General features: G+C 40.1%; 1 protein-coding gene across 2 annotated transcripts in view; it reads left to right on the forward strand.

Annotated features, from left to right (window-relative positions):
• The window catches only part of A2M (alpha-2-macroglobulin), a 66,440-nt gene that overhangs the window by 23,752 nt on the left and 27,706 nt on the right, over positions 1–14,982 (forward strand). For both annotated transcript variants that reach the window (XM_065941603.1, XM_065941596.1), the window contains exons 2-13: positions 1,155–1,338; positions 2,638–2,797; positions 2,957–3,009; positions 4,954–4,974; positions 5,227–5,395; positions 5,835–5,919; positions 8,888–9,008; positions 9,880–9,994; positions 10,127–10,236; positions 12,444–12,605; positions 13,786–14,013; positions 14,470–14,533. In XM_065941603.1, coding sequence (XP_065797675.1) covers positions 1,155–1,338; positions 2,638–2,797; positions 2,957–3,009; positions 4,954–4,974; positions 5,227–5,395; positions 5,835–5,919; positions 8,888–9,008; positions 9,880–9,994; positions 10,127–10,236; positions 12,444–12,605; positions 13,786–14,013; positions 14,470–14,533 — 1,472 coding nt within the window. The remainder of the gene's footprint in view (positions 1–1,154; positions 1,339–2,637; positions 2,798–2,956; positions 3,010–4,953; positions 4,975–5,226; positions 5,396–5,834; positions 5,920–8,887; positions 9,009–9,879; positions 9,995–10,126; positions 10,237–12,443; positions 12,606–13,785; positions 14,014–14,469; positions 14,534–14,982) is intronic.

Here is a 14,982-nt window from a genome sequence, read left to right on the forward strand (position 1 = left end):
GGATATATTATCAATATGATATTTAAGATTCCATGGGAGAGTTCCAAAAAAGTAATGTGGTGGTGGTGGTTTGCTTTAGTCACTAAGTTGTGTCTGACTCTTGCGACCTCATAGTCTGTAGCCAGTCAGGCTCCTCTGTCCATGGGATTCTCCAGGCAAGAATACTGGAGTGGGTTGCCATTTCCTTCTCCAGAGGCTCTTCCCAACCCACGAATCAAACCCAGGTCTCTTGAATTGCAGGCAGATTCTCTACCAACTGAGCTATATCCAGGTTTTATTTTAAAGTATCATCAAAAATAATATATTTTACTACTACTTAAATTTGTGAAAAAACAGATGTTTACCTGAGTATATGTAAGGAGTGCATAGTGTCTAAGAATTATGTTAAGAATATTGTGAGCAAAAACGTTTGAAAATTTGAAAGTCAATAAATTATATATGAGGGTGTTGGGAAAATTTCTGTTCTGCTCATGAGTTACCAGGACTCCAAATTCAATCTTTAGAAGACTATTCTTGAGTAGACCATTTTTGTCCAGCCATGAGTTGAAAGACAAATATTTAACATACAAACATTCGGGGTTAGGTAACACACGAAGATTTCATTATTTGCTTAACACACACATTATTTGCTTCATTATTAGACTTTAAACTAATGACTTTCTTTAAGCCTCAGGCTCCATATCTGTAAAGTGGAAAGCAAGAACATGCCATTCCATTTTTACAGGCTTGCTATGTATTCAATGAAAAGTTCTTTAAGTGGAGGCTTTTGTAATGTCTCACATGAGAATTGCTTGCTTTCCTCAGCAATCCTAATGTAAAATAGATTGACAGCTTGACTAACTATAATTATCATGTCTTTATTTGAATTCAGATGCTCACAGATTTGAGTTCCTCAGCGTGAGATATGCCTGCAAATGTTCACCTCATTAAGGCTCATTTCAAGTAAAATGTTCACTGACATGGCACTGACTATGGAAAGGGGAACGATTCTCTTGCATGCTTTTCAGTGGCAGGGATCAATTTCCTGCTTATCAATATGTCTTCTCTTGGCATAGAGCTACAGATAGTAACAAAAATTATAGCAGAAAATAGTGCTGATGATAACAATGCCTCACCTCCTACACTCTCCTTTAACTGGACTCCCCAAACCCCAGGCAATACATGGTGCTGGTCCCCTCCCTGCTCCATACTGGGACCCCTGAGAAGGGCTGCCTCCTTCTGAGCCACCTGAATGAGACGGTGACCGTCAGCGCCTCCTTGGAGTCCATCAGAGAGAACAGGAGCCTCTTCACTGATGTGGTGGCAGAAAAGGACTTATTCCATTGTGTCTCCTTTACTGTGAGTATGACTGTTTGACTTAATACATTTGTTTCTATGTCAGGAACACAGGGATCTAGAATTCAATCAAGATAAGACCTTGAGAGGCTGGCATGGACTTCATGAAGGAATCTAAATGTAGTGACTAAGATTAGAAATTAAGAAGCAATGTGTGAATTTCCAACCATGGTAGACAAATATTTATAGAGATATTAAAATGAGCTTAATAATCAGAGAAAATTCCTCGTAGCCAAAAAAAAAAGAACAGTAGGAAGTAGACAGAAGGAAAGGGTGACTTCTCCTTAAAATGAAAATGGAAAAAAGACTAATAAAGCATACTAAACCAATGTTCAAGATAAGCCCCAGTGGTGGGCTGACTGGAACACAGAACACATCAGCCCATACTCTTTCTAAGCATGAAATTGTAGAATTCACCATGAATGTATAGCCAATATCTCTTCAGAGTTGTATAGATCTTTACAGCATACGGCCAATAAAATATTGCAGTTTCCTTTCTCATAGTATTAAGAGATGCTTCTATAATACCATGCTCATTTATCACATAACAGCAGTTAGGTAACATTCAGTGTATAAATGAATCAAGGTTGTACTAGCTGATTTGCAGCAACATGGATGGACCTGGAGATAATCATACTAAGTGAAGAAAGTCAGACAGAGAAAATCAAATATCATATGATATCGCTTACATGTGGAATCTTAAAAAAAAATCATACAAATAAACTTTTTTACAAAGCAGAAACAGACTCACAGACTTACGAGCAGAGGGATAGATTAGGAGTTTGAGACTGACATGTACACACTGCTATATTTAAAATAGATAACCAACAAGGATCCACTATATAGCATAGGGAAGTCTGCTCAATATCCTGTAATAACTAAAATGGAAAAAGCATTTAAAAAAGAATAGATACATGTATATGAATAACTGACTCACTTTGCTCTATACCCGAAACTAACACAAAATTGTTGATCAACTATACTCCAATATAAAATAAAAATTAAAAACAATAAATAGAGCAAAAACATTTTTAAAAAAACTGTTCTGGCTGATCTATAAGGAGATGTGAATCTCATTTATGACCTCACTCACTGTTATGTTTTCCTCCATCTTTTGTCCTGTCTTCCCATTCACAAATGACAGGTCATTCTGTCCATGAATTTCTGTCCATGCCAACTTTCTCTGATGAGAATGGGCCAGTGAAATTAAAAGGGGCAAGACCCGTAGGGAGAAGTGGGAGAGGGACTTGGAGAGGAAACTTGGGAAATGAGCGAGTTTTCAGGGTCTTTCCTCTATTTCAGCTCCCAAGATCTCCAACCAGTCAAGAGGTAATGTTCCTCACCATTCAAGTGAAAGGATCAACCCAAGAATTCAAGAAGCGGACCACAGTGTTGGTTAAAAATGAAGAGAGCCTGGTCTTTGTCCAGACAGACAAACCCATCTATAAACCAGAGCAGACAGGTACAGAGGCCTGTAGTCAGGACAACTTCCCAAAAGAAAGATCTTCCTCTCTTGCATGTTTCCCAGTCAAAGGAATCCTGGTTCCTTAATAGCTTGTCTTACTAACCTACAGACCTGGCCTAAGGTTTCAGGGACTCATGGAAAATATTTCTGTTTCAGTGAAATTTCGTATTGTCTTGTTGGATGAAAGTTTTCACCCCCTGAATGAGTTGGTAAGTCTCCTAATATCTATCTAGAATTATTATTATCTGTATAAACAGGCTGGGAGTCTGTTTTTGGTGTTGAAGGAGGGCCAGAGAAAGGAAGAATCTACTGCTGATAACAATATTTTCTGGTATAGCCATTGTGCAAAATCCTCATTTAAAACAGTACCCTGGGTCAAGAGAGTTATTGATTCTTTCTTGTTACTGGTACTTGATTGTCACACAATTAAACTTACTCTTTGAAAAATTCTCAGTTAGGCAAACTAGAAAGATACACTAAATAAGAAATAAACTGTCAAAAAACTTAGGTTTAAATAACTTCTCAAAGATTCAAAATTTTTCTAAACACACCTACCAAAACCTCTCCTATAAAGGAAGGAGAGTATAATCAATGTTTGTTCCTCAAGACTAACACTCAATTTTAATGTAGACAAGAAACCAAAGTCTTAATTTTTCTCTCCCAAATCTAGTCCTCAGCCACTTATTTTTTATCTTGGAAAGAGACACTTTCAATTAAAAGCCACAAACTCTGTTTACTATAGTCCCTCCCCCTCCCAACTTCCTTTTCCTCTCTTAAAAACACTCTTTTTCCCAGGCCATGGGGGGTTGCAATTCCCTGCTGAAGCTGACTAAATCCATCTCTGCTGGGGAATGGTGGGTGGGAGGGGGGCGGTTGTCAGAAGGAGCAGGGAGAGGACTGGAGGGGAGTGAGCAATTTTTTTTCTTCTAGCTCCTAAAGCAAAAGATTAAGGCATAATCCTTCATGTCTTTCTCTCACAGCCACATCCTATTTTATCAGAAAATCATGTTAGCTTAAAATATATCCAGACTGTGCTTTACCACCTGAATTGCTACAACTTTGTTCTGACCAATATCACCTCTGAATAATACTATTGCAGTAGCCTTGAAATGGGTCTCCTGGTTTCTACGTACACTTCTCTATCTAAAATCAAGCACTTCATCCATCACTCTGTCAGCTGAACTATTTTATTTTCATTTCTTGACACTACTTCAAACATATATATATATATATATAACTTAAATACATATATACCTTAAATATATATATACCAAATATGTGTATCTCATATACCAAACATATATATCAAATGTGTATCTATACGTATAAAAAATATATATTGCCTATATGTCTATGTTTCTTATATATCCACCCTTTTAGAATACAAGCTCCACGAGAAACAGGTCTATTGTTTTTTTGTGGATTGCTGTATTTATAGCACCTAGGATGATACACAGCACTTGGTAGGCACTTAATGTACTCGCTAAGTCACTTCAGTCGTGTCCGACTCTGAGACCCCATGAACTGTAGCCCGGCAGGCTCCTCTGTTCATGGGATTCTCCAGGCAAGAATACTGGAGTGGGTTGCCATGCCCTCCAGGGGATATTCCCGATCCAGAGCTCCAGCCCATGTTTTTACATCTCCTGCATTGGTAGGTGGGTTCTTTACACTAAGATTATACACAGCACCTGGGAGGCACTTAATAAATGTCAGTTTTTAAAATGAATATGCATTGATAGTAGAGGATTTATTCCCACTCCTTCTTATTCTTAGAACTCCTTAAGAATTCTGTGGTCCACCTTAACATTTGGATCTGAACATGGTTACTTATTGTTTCATTGCTGTTTGTTTCTCAATCTGTAAAATAGCATAGCAAAGTAATGTTCTTCACTGGGATGCTATAAGCATTTAAGTGATATTAGTAAATACCACTCCTAAAGAATGGCACACATGCATTTGTTGCTGACAACCCCGTAAGTACTTAACATTACTCACTGATTGCTTGTAATGGAATAAAGTTCTGTAAAACTCTAGAATTTTTCTGTGTTTTACTACAGATAAAACTATTCTGTGTAAAACTATTTTGCTTATAAATCAGAATTGAGGCTATGTGAGAACAGTTCTAAACTGCTTACTATCCTTTTGTCTTTCAGGTTCCACTAGTATATATAGAGGTAAGCAATGTGAAACATTTCATAATTATAATAAACTTAGGGGAAATGATCTTACAATATTTCAGAAATTCATCATTACGGGAGAAGCCTTCAAACTCATGTAACACTAGTTTGTTCCAAATCATCTCCCACCCGTCTTTGTGGATAACATTGGAATCCGTCTTTGTGGATAACATCAGAGTCCCCATAGATTTCCTGTACTGTATCTAATGCTCTAGGCTCTTTTGTAAATTATGATTATCATGTCTGTAGGACCCCAAAGGAAATCGCATCGCACAGTGGCAGAACCTCGAGGTAGAGAATGGCCTCCAGCAGTTGACCTTTCCCCTCTCGTCAGAGCCCTTTCAGGGCTCTTATAAGGTGGTGGTACAGAAGGGATCAGGTGGAACTGCAGAGCATCCCTTCACCGTGGAGGAATTCGGTATGCCATTAAGAAAAATCACCAAACAATTCTTTTTTCATATTTGAACTTCTACGGCCTAGAATTCAAGTTTCTCTGGAATCCTTCTATTTGCCATGGGTGAGATTAGACTTGGAGTGGAGCAAATTATACCTAAATCCAATGAGGACCATCAATGGTTTGTGAATAAGATATAGCCTTTTTTGTAACAATTTTAATATTAAAAAATGTAAAACAATCGTAGTCTAGTGGGGTCTTCAATAATTCACCAGGATTACACTGACCCATTATAGTCCTTCAACCAAGATTTCCATTTGAGAGGAAGGTGGATATACTGGAGAAGAGGGCTACCTTTTCAGAGCCCTAAAATATTATTAGGAAATTGTTATTGAGAATCTGGAAATGCCAGTTCCCCAAAAGTTGAAAACCAATCATCAACTTCCTTTTCTCCAATCAACAGTGCTTCCTAAGTTTGAAGTGCAAGTAAGAATGCCAAAGATAATCACCATTTTGGAAGAAGAGATGAACGTGTCAGTGTGCGGCCTGTGAGTTTATACTCTCCAAAATCTTCTTTTGGGGCTGGGTGTATTATTTAAAAGAGACTCACCCTTTGGGATATCTAGCTAGCTTGTCTATGAGGAGTGCTGCACAAACCCCTTAAACACATGGGAACATTCCCATCTCTAAAACTTTCCTGTTGCTTTTCTATTTTCCTTCTTAATTCCTTTCCTGTCCTTACCAGAATTATTGTAACTATCACGGGATAGGCAACTGTTTCTAGAGAAGCTATGCTAGTAGGGTTGATTCTGAAAATAATAAAGCTACTCACGCACACATAGGCACACAAATAAGAGAGTGTTGAAGGGTACTGACTTTCCCTTTATCAGGTTGTAAAGGAAACTCAATCATCAACAGATCATTTACCTGACTTTGCAGACATAGTGGAAAAATAACTTAGATTCGGAATTTGTAGAGATAGGCACGTTACAGAAATCTCATCTAACTCATCCATGCAGAAGGCAGGTCACATACTTCTTGGCACTGCCATTGTCACTGATGAGACTGGACATGATCTCTCAGTCAGGCTTTTCCAACCTTCAGAACTAATGTTACTAGGATCTTATGCTCCCATCTCCAGTAGCCCAGCAGCATCAGTAACAGAAAGAACATGCAGAGTGAAGCAACAAGTCCTGCCTAAAGACCACACTTGTAATATACTAGCTATTCAGCTGGGTCCCTGCCCAGCACTGTGTCCTCTGAGACACAGAGGAAGGCCACCAAGCTCCTGATCCACAGAGTTAATGAACCAATACTCTTACAAATACAGAGATAGAGGATTTTTTCTTTTTTTTTTTTTTTTTTTGGCTACACTGGGCCGTCCTTCCAGGTTTCTGTAGTTGTGGCATACAGGTTTAGCTGCCCTGAGGCATGTAGGGTTTTAGTTCCCTGACCAGGGATCACACTGACGTCCCCTGCATTAGAAGGCAGATTCTATTTTTTTAATTTACTTTTTTTAACTGGAGGATAATTGCTATACAATATTGTGTTGGTTTTTGCCATGCATCAGCATGAATCAGCCATCAGTTTACATGTATCTCCTCCCTCTTGAGTCTCCCTTCCACCTCCCACCCCATCCCACCCCTTTAGGTTGTCAGAGTACTGGTTTGAGCTCTCTAAGCCATGCAGCAAATTCCCACTGGCTATCTGTTTTATATATGGTAATGTAATTGTTTCCACACTACTCTCTCAATTTGTCCCACACTCTCCTTCCCCAACTAGGTCCACAAATCTGTTCTCTATGCCTGCATCTCCTTTGTTGCCCTGCAAATAGGTTCATCGGTACCACCTTTATAGATTTCATATATATGCATGAATATGTGATATTTATTTTTCTCTTCCTGACTTACTTCACTCTGTATAATAGGAAAAAGATATATATAAAACTCAAATGTGTTCCTTTTTATGGCTGAGTAATATTCAATTGTATATATGCACCACAGGCTTTTTACCCATTCATGGGTTGAGGAACATCTAGGTTGCTTCCATGTCCTGGCTATTGTAAATAGCACTGCAGTGCACGCTGGGTATATGTGTCTTTTTCAATTATGGTTTCCTCAGGTTATATGCCCTGTAGTGGGATTGTTGGGTCATATGATAGTTTTATTCCTAGTTTTTTGAGGAATCTCCATAATGTTCTCCATAGTGGTTGTATCAATTTGCATTTCTACCAACAGTGGAAGAGGGTTCCCTTTGCCCCACACCCTCTCCAGCTTTTACTGTTTGTAGATTTTTTGATGATGGCCATTCTGACCAAAGTGAGGTGATACCTCACTGTAGTTCTGATTTGCATTTCTCTAATAATAAGCAATGTTGAGCATATTTTCATGTATTTGTTAGCCATCTGTATGTCTAGAAGGTGGATTCTTAACCACTATACCATCTGGGAAGTACTGAGGATATTTAAATTGGGAAGAAAACACTCTCAAAACCACAGCAATTACCAATGACATATTTATGGCACAATCCCATTTTTGTAAAAAGCTCAGTTCAGTTCAGTTCAGTCGCTCAGTCGTGTCTGACTCTTTGCAACCTCATGGACTGCAGCACGCCAGGCCTCCCTGTCCATCACCAACTCCCAGAGTTTACCCAAACTCATGTCCATTGAGTCAGTGATGCCATCCAACCGTTTCATCCTCTGTCGTCCCCTTCTCCTCGTGCCTTCAATCTTTCCCAGCATCAGGGTCTTTTTAAATGAGTCAACTCTTTGCATCAGGTGGCCAAAGTATTGGAGTTTCAGCTTCAACATCAGTCCTTCCAATGAATATTCAGGACTGATTTCCTTTAGGATGGACTTGTTGGATCTCCTTGCAGTCCAAGGGACTCTCAAGAGTCTTCTCCAACACCACAGTTTAAACACCAGTTTTTGTAAAAAGTAAACAAGTAAAATTCGACATAAACAGAGATAGCTCCCCATAGGAAGAGGATGGCAGAAGGAAAGACACCATCATACCAATGGTTTATATTCCTATGTAGAATTGAAGCACTCATTTCTTGTTTTGTTTTGTTGGTATGGTTGTTTCTCTTAAGATCTGGTGTAGGTTTGACAATAAGAAAAATATTTTTGAAAAGATGAAACTGAAAATTAGATATCAGGGGGGAAAAAGACATAGCAAAAGAAGATGGTAGTAAATTTCAGCATGCTGCACTGTAAATTTCTAAAAGAGAAGGTTTTAACAGACTTGTGGACTCATTGGGTGGACAAATTGAGACAGTAGCATGGAAACAATTACATTACTATGTATGAAATAGATAGCCAGTGGGAATTTGCTGTATGTATGTTAGGGGGCTCAAACCAGTTAGTTTACTTGCCCTCAACACTGCATGAGCCCTGCAGAAGTTAGAAGGAAATACAGAGAGTAAAAATATGCTATAGCTAAAGGGGAAATATAAACAGGTCGAAAATGAGGGTGTTCAATGTCTGATTTGATCCATGTGGCAATTCTCTTATAACAGATACACTTATGGGAAGCCTGTCCCAGGACATGTGACTATGAACGTGTGCAGAAAGTACAGGAACCCTTCTAATTGTTATGGTGAAGAATCCAATGCTGTCTGTGAGAAGTTCAGTGGGCAGGTACGTGGGAAGCCACTCCTAGGGACTAACAGCCTAGGCACCATTGACAAGTGGTGAGTTATAACGTGGTGATAATTCAAGAACAGGCCAATCTATAAAAGAGTTCTACGCTAGCTATAATATTTTTATTGATAAAAATCAGTGACTTAGCCTAATAGGAATTATTTCTTGTCAATTGTAGGTATTCTTTGTGCACCAAGGACCCAGAACCTGATATCTAAAGCCCCTTTGAGTATCTACAGGAAGGAAGGAGACAAAATATACCCATGTTAACCACCTTGGCTGGGAAGGGCTTCAGTTCTTCCCTTTCTATGAGCAAGAGTTTGTCACATGGCCCCACCTGGATGTCAGGGAGGGAGGAAACACAGTCCCCATATGGGCAGCTACTTCCCAGCCACAGCTGTAAACTAAGGGAAGCCAGATTTCAGTGAAGAGTTAGCTGCCTCCTACATTAAGACTGTTGTTATTGTTTAGTTTCTAAGCCAAGTCTAACTCTCGCAACCCCATGGACTGTAGCCCACCAGGCTTCTCGGTCCATGGGATTTCCTGGCAAGAATCCTGAACTGAGTTGCCATTTCCTTCTCCAGGGGATCTTCCTGACCCAGGGCTCAAACTCCTATTTTAACAGTTTAAATTTCTATACCTCATTCACTCTAGGGATTATCAGCTACTAAGGAATACACCTGTCAGTTATAAGCCAGAGACTGTTGTGAGATGTAATAATAATTAATTCCTAGAGAATATTTATTGTGTTATCGTGCAAAATTCCTAAGTCTTGTTGCCTCAAAAAAAAAAAAAAAATCCCACCAGACTGCCTGACCACCCATTTGTCCAGTCTTATGTTTGTGTGTTTTATTTCATCCCCTCCTAGCTGAACAGTGAGGGCTGCTTCTCTCAGCAAGTAAACACCAAGATCTTCCAGATGAAGAGACAAGAGTTTGAAATGAAAATTGAAGTGGAAGCCAAGATTCAAGAAAAAGGAACAGGTGTGTATACCTCCTGGGTATGGGAAAAGACACTGATTTTGTTCCTTTGCCAAATTATGAAAGGGAGGTGGCAGTATAAGTTCAGGGAGAGAATCCTTCCAAATGAGAACTTATTTTTTCCTTCTTTTTCAGAGGTGGAATTAACTGGAAAGGGGGCCACCGAAATAACAACAACCATCACCAAACTCTCATTTGTCACAGTGGACTCAAACCTTCGACGAGGGATTCCTTTCACGGGGCAGGTGGAGTATTTTTCAATTCACATGTCAAAACATACTCTCCCCTAATATGCACAACATATTTTACTGAAACCACATTTGACTGGTATTATCTGTTGATTAATATAATCAAAAGCATGTGTGCATTTGTGCTCAGTTGCTTCAGTTGTGTCCAACTCTTTGCGACCCTGTGGACTGTAGCCTGTCAGGCTCCTCTGTCCATGGGGATTCTCCAGGTAAGAATACTGGAGTGGGTAGTCATGCCCTTCTCCATGGGATCTTCCCAACCCAGGGATCGAACCTGCATCTTGTATGTCTCCTGCATTGGCAGGCGGGTTCTTTACTAGCACCACCTGGGAAGCCCCCAGTCAAAGGTGTAAAACTGCATAAAATAGATTTGTTCCTCGGTAAATTTGTATATCAAATCTATAAAAACCACACTAAAATTAGAAGGTTTTTAAAATAGCCCTGTGTGTTATCATTCAAACTCTTTCCCATGGCTTACCATGCAGTCTCAGACTTTTATATTTTTTCTATAAGCATCTCAAAATTCATGCTGGCCAATTACATTATCTTTCCTACATTAATTTTGTATGGAAATGATGGGTAGGTGGCTTTTATTTTTATTTTGAAATATAAGAGGTTCTACTAAAACAGTAGATGGCTCAGCAGGTAAAGAGTCCACCTGCAATGCAGGAGGAGATCGGGGTTAGATTTCTGAGTCAGGAAGCTTCCCTGGAGGAAGAAATGACAACCCACTCCAGTATTCTTGCCTAGAGAATCCCATGGACAGAGGATCCTGCCAGGCTACAGTCCATGCATGGAGTTGCAAAGAGTCGGACATGACTAAGCACTTGGCAATCACTGTACCTGTTGTTTCTTTCATGGATTTGTATTTATGTTGCTTTTTCTTTAGTAACAAGTATATTTTAAAAACAGTACATAGAGGGATAAAATACTGCTGTTAAGGTCTACCCTTCCCAGATGGTGCCAGTGGTAAAGAATCTGCCTGCCAATGCAGGAGATACAAGAGACCCAGGTTCAATCCCTGGGTTGGGAAGATCCCCTGGACTTATGAAATATTATAAAATATTTGCTTAGGTGGCTCAGAAGATAAAGCCTTCAATGCAGGAGGACTGGGTTCAATCTCTGGATCGGGAATATACCCTGGAGAAGAGAATGGCAACCCACTCCAGTATTCTTGCCTAGAGAATTCCATGGACAGAAGAGCCTGGCGGGGGCTACAATCCATGGGATTGCAAAGAGTCAGACATGACTGAGTGACGAATGCTTTCACTTTCACAAGATTTTAAAGATACAAATTTTTTCTCTCAAATCTACAAAAAAAAGTCTTCTCCTGTTATTTTTCTATTATATGCAAAAGTGCTAATGGAGTTTCCAGACTCCAGAAGTCTAAGATAACAGTCACATGTACCTCCAAGTATAATCACCATGCATCTCGTCTTCAACGGAAACGCTGTGTCAGCTGTGGAGCGTGTAAAAGACAGAAGGATCAGGCTATAGAGGAGTGGTGGATGTTTTGATTGTTTAGATAGTGGATATTTACGATGTTTTGATTATGTTATGACAGCACACAAGTTCCGAAACTTTGGTCACTTCCTAAAATGAAACTTCACTTTTTCAGATTTCTCAGAGATATACTGTACTTTTTGAGATTTTCTTCCTGCTAAATAACTATCCCATTAGTCCCATTTCCAATCAAAAGAGAAAGAATTTTGGTGTTCTGGTCTTTATACGTGCAACTGACATTTCATTGGCAAAGTCAGATTTTGTGGAAATTGAAAGTGTTAGTTTCTCAGTTGTGTATGACTCTTTGTGACCCCATGGACTATAGCGCACCAGGCTCCTTTGTCCATGGAATTCTCCAGGCAAGAATACTGGAGTGGGTTGCCATTTCCTTCTCCAGGGGATCTTCCTGACCCAGGAATTGAACCCACATCTTCTTCATTAGCAGGCGGGCTGTTTACCACTGAACCACCAGGGAAGCCTAGCTACCAGGGAAACCCATTACTTACACATTTATTTAGCAGCTATCTCTTTTCCTGGACTAGGTGCTCGAAGACAAAAGGAACGTTGTTTTGTTCACTGCTGTAGCCTCAATGCCTGGAACCATGTTCAACATATTGGACACAATAAATATCTGCTAAAATGAATGTTTGCTGCCTGTTGGATATTAGTCACATAGCTGATCTGCAGCTTTTAATCTTCAGGTGCTCCTAGTGGATGGGAAAGGTGTCCCCATGCCAAATAAAGTCATCTTCATCACAGCAAATGAAGCCAACCACAAATCTAATGCCACCACTGATGAGCACGGCCTGGCAGAGTTCTCCATCACCACCGCCAACATCAAGGGCACCTCCCTCAGTATCAGGGTAAGTTTGTAAGGAAGTTGCCAATGACATGAAGAAGTCTTAGAAAAAAGGTTGCAACCAAAAAGTGATGGCATTTCCAAGTTGTGTTTAGTCTTAAAGAAGACAGGGAAAAAATGAGAAATTAGAAACTAATTTAAGGTCAATTTTGAAACAGTTGATTAAAAAGGAAGCAGCACAGAGTTGTGGTTAAAGTTGGGGGGGGGGGGGTTCTATACATGCAGCCTAAGACAGCCTGGGAGAGGCAGGCATCAATTACTTCACTTGAAGAATTGATGCTTTCAAATTGTGGTGCTATAGAAGACTCTTGAGAGACCCTTGGACAGCAAGAAAATCAAACCAGTCAATCCTAAAGGAAATCAACCCTGAATATTCATTGGAAGGACTGACGCTGAAGCTGAAGCTCCAATACTGTGACCACCTGATATGCAGAGGCGACTCATTGGAAAAGATCCTGATGCTGGGAAAGATCGAAGGCAGGAGAAGGGGACAACAGAGGATGAGATGGTTGGATGGCATCACTGACTCAATAGACATGAGTTTGAGCAAGCTCTGGGAGATGGTGAAGGACAGGGAGGCCTGGCGTGCTGCAGTCCATGAGGTCACAAAGAGTTGGACGTGACTGAGTGACTGAACATATACAAACATAAACTCAACTCTTGAACAAATGCTAGTTACAGAAAGTGTTCTCAGACCTCTAAGTTTGCAATATTACATTTATTCATAATATCAATATGAAATCCATCCTAAATGAGGCATCTCCTCTCTGAAATGCAATTCTTCAGTTTCTGAGGATCAGTTAGTCTCCACAGTAAGGTTTCATAGCTCCAGTGTCTCTGTCTAAATACATAAAGTGGCTACAGAAACGCAAGGGAGCTAATCAGAGTCAAGGATGTCTCCTCATATGCTCTTCAGAAGTATAAATACCAACCCAGGAAGCCTCTGCCATGTAAAGGGTCTGCAATACAAATGAACAAAATAAGGGGCACTTCTCTCTCACTTCTTAGTGTGGAACAAAAGATTTCTAGGTACACTAGTTAAGGTAGGATACTAAACTACAACTGTGAGCACTCTGCCATTCTCTCTGATATTTAATCTATAAACTAATCCTGGTTTTCTGATGAGATCGAGCGCGTTCAGGGTGGTATGGCCGTAGACTAATCCTGGTTTTCTAATTCATCAGGTCAAATACAAGGATCACAGCCCCTGTTACGGCTACCAGTGGCTGTCAGAAGAACATGAAGACGCTTATCACAATGCTAATCTTGTGTTCTCCCAAAGCAACAGCTTTGTCTACCTTGAGCCCTTGCCTCGTGAACTGCCCTGTGGCCAAACTCAGACAGTCCAGGCACATTATGTGCTGAAGGGACAGGTCCTAAAGGAGCTAAAGGAGCTCGTGTTCTATTACCTGGTGAGAAGGAGGGCCACCTTCACTGTCTGTAGATAAAAGCACTGTGTGGGCAAGCATTTATGAAGCTCTTTACATTCTTTCCCTGAAGGCTCAGACAGTAAAGAATCTGTCTGCAATGAGGGAGACCCAGGTTTGATCTCTGGGTCAGGAAGATCCCCTGGAGGAGGGCATGGCAACCCACTCCAGTATTCTTGCCTGGAGAATTCCTCGGACAGAGGAGCCTGGCAGGCTACAGTCCATGGGATCGCATAGAGTCGGACACAGCTGAGCAACTTCCACTTTCACACGTCACTTCTTTGATCTCTTACCCATGTTCCTTTTGAAAGTTTGACTTCTCTCCGGGCTAATTATTGCCAATAGGGGCTTAAAGAAACAGGCATATTACATGGAGGGCAAGAACTTGGGCTAAGATCTCTTTCAGGCAAATTAAATCCCTTTTCATGTCCTTGTTTGCAGATAATGGCAAAAGGAGGCATTGTCAGATCTGGGACTCACCCACTGCCCGTGGAGCAGGGAGACAGTGAGTATTTCTATAATTTCTCATGTTTGCCCGCCTCTGTCACATGCAGCCTTACGCTGCAAAAATACCAGGAATAGTCTCAAATAGAGAGAGACTATTCATCCCACCTTCAAAAAAAAAAGTTGAAAAGGGAGACTTATCTGGCAGTCCAGTGGTTAAGACTCCATGCTCCCTGATCAGGGAGCAAAGATCCCACATGCCTCGTGGCCAAAAAAACCAAAGCATAAAACAGAAGCAATATTGTAATAGACAATAAAGACATTAAAAATGGTAAGCATCAAAAAAAAATCTTTAAAAGAAAAAAAGAGAAGTTGAAAGGGGAAAGCAATAATGTTTCTTTATTTAAAAACCCTTTATCAAATGTTTATTTTCTTTTCCTTCAGGTTAATCTATTCAGACTTAAAATATTGAGTTGGTTCATAATCTATGCTTACTCCAAGTTTTCCAAA

The sequence above is a fragment of the Muntiacus reevesi genome, chromosome 1 (assembly GCF_963930625.1).
Source record: "Muntiacus reevesi chromosome 1, mMunRee1.1, whole genome shotgun sequence".
Lineage (NCBI taxonomy): Eukaryota > Metazoa > Chordata > Mammalia > Artiodactyla > Cervidae > Muntiacus > Muntiacus reevesi.